The sequence below is a fragment of the Phytophthora parasitica genome, assembly GCF_000247585.1.
Source record: "Phytophthora parasitica INRA-310 unplaced genomic scaffold supercont2.7, whole genome shotgun sequence".
NCBI lineage: Eukaryota > Oomycota > Peronosporomycetes > Peronosporales > Peronosporaceae > Phytophthora > Phytophthora nicotianae.
Window position 1 is genome coordinate 1,749,402 of NW_008648993.1, and position 1,870 is coordinate 1,751,271.

General features: G+C 45.2%; 1 protein-coding gene across 1 annotated transcript; it reads left to right on the forward strand.

The window, feature by feature from the left end:
* Nucleotides 1–517: 517 nt before the first annotated feature.
* Nucleotides 518–667, forward strand: PPTG_21708 (hypothetical protein; the record flags this gene model as incomplete). The annotated part of the gene is made up of 1 exon (XM_008899341.1): nt 518–667. One exon carries the CDS (start codon nt 518–520, stop codon nt 665–667), a length of 150 nt encoding a protein of 49 aa, XP_008897589.1.
* Between the last annotated feature and the right edge of the window lie 1,203 nt (nt 668–1,870).

Consider the following 1,870-nt stretch of genomic DNA (forward strand, 5'->3'; position numbering starts at 1 on the left):
AGAAGCGCGTTCCCCAGTGTGTGATGGGGAGATTGTTCGATCCTACAACGCTATCGCGAAGCCTGTGTCGGCTAAAAATATCATCGTGGAGATGTGTCCCCTTCCTATTGAAGACTACGGCATGTTCTGGCGGACAGACCTGCTCGACCGTTCTGTGATAATGCATACGACGAGATCGTGGTAAGGCTCATGGCACTTGGAGCAGCTCGCTGCAGGAAGGATGTCTTGAAACTCACAATTTGGAAGAGTGGCAAGGTCAGCTTGAATCATTTCTGCTCCGTGAGAAAGTACACGACCGCTTTCAAAGTTTTATTCTTTATAGAAAGCATGCTGGTAAGATGTAGATTGGAGAGCGCCTTCGAGAACAACCGCTGCTCCCCCCAAGACATTATGGCCCAGAATTGCGCAAACATGGGAGTAGAGATGACAACGCGAGCACTGCTGACAGCTCGGTATTCACAGCCACTCCTGGTGATTTGTGTTGTCTTTTGGCACACCTCCGCGCGATACGGATGACATGTCTGCGGTCGATACCCGAGTGGTGAAAACTGCGGCTAAGCGTAAAGGATGTAAGGACGTTGGCACCGAGTCAAAGAGCAAGAGGCTGGACCGTCGTAACGACAAGTGGCTGCCATCCGACCCAACACCAAAAATGAAGAGATGTTAGAGATTCTGCTTATATTGGCATGTCGTTTGTTGGGTGCGTCTATTCCGTTCGTGTTTTTTTAAGTTATAATAGCATCAGAGTACGTATTAATTGTGGTTTAATATTACTGTATAATGGAACATGATGTTACATTAGCTATTGGCATGGCAGGAACGTAATGTAAGCCTGACCAGGAACTCTTGAACCGTTGACTGAGGGGTCGTAAATAAATTGTTGTTGTCGCTGTTGTTGTTGATTTTCAGATTAGGCGAATGCAATCGACGTGGAGCTGCTGAAACGGCAGATCTCATCTTCAGAGACAAGAGACTACAGTACACTGCGGGAGTGCTCAGAAAAATATAACAGATTGAAAAACAATGAACGCATCGTTATATAACATATATAAGACAGAATTGAAGCTGAATTTACGGCAATGTCTGGCTCTGCACCAGATTATAATATAATGTAGTCCACATTGTATATGTAAGAAATTTGAAAACAGGCGTCGTTTGCACTGACCGGATTCTCGCCTAGTTACCACTATTGTAGTCACGGTTGTCACGCGAAAGAGCGTTATTCACGTTTTCTGTTTTGCTCTTCCATGTTTACTTGAGTTTGACGGCATGAAACGGTTTAGCGTGCCAACCACTTAACGAATGGCTCATTTTCCGATTTGCGCAAGTCCTAACGACTCCTACGATAGTCCGATCCAATGTTTTCTCTATTGTACCGTGTCAATAGCATTTTTACTATTATCGTAAATGGCAATCCCCAGGTCTCGCAGAAGGCTTCGATTGAAATGTACGTTGTGAAGCTTCCAGAACAAGAGTGGCACTGGTCTTGAACTTGGCCAATCGAGATATCGTGCTGAGACACGCGTCTCAAGAATATATCGCGGTAATGCATAAGGGGTTTAGAGGGTGGCTACGTGATAAACTCGTTTGAAAATAGCATTTTGAAATAATCAAAACTCGTACCTCTACTACCAATACTTTTGGCGAACATATCCTAGATGAGGTACGAGGTTTCGTGAACGCGCTGCGCATCGCGTGCCTGTGTTTTCGCGTTGTGCACATTTAATCGTGAGCCCGTTCTATGCTGCCGCATCTCGCATCGCTGGCAATGCCGCCAGGTAGGAATTGACTCTTGTTATCATCCCGGGTATATTTCGAACAAATATGCCGGACATGGGATAAATACAATAAATCTGCTCTTACTAGTCAC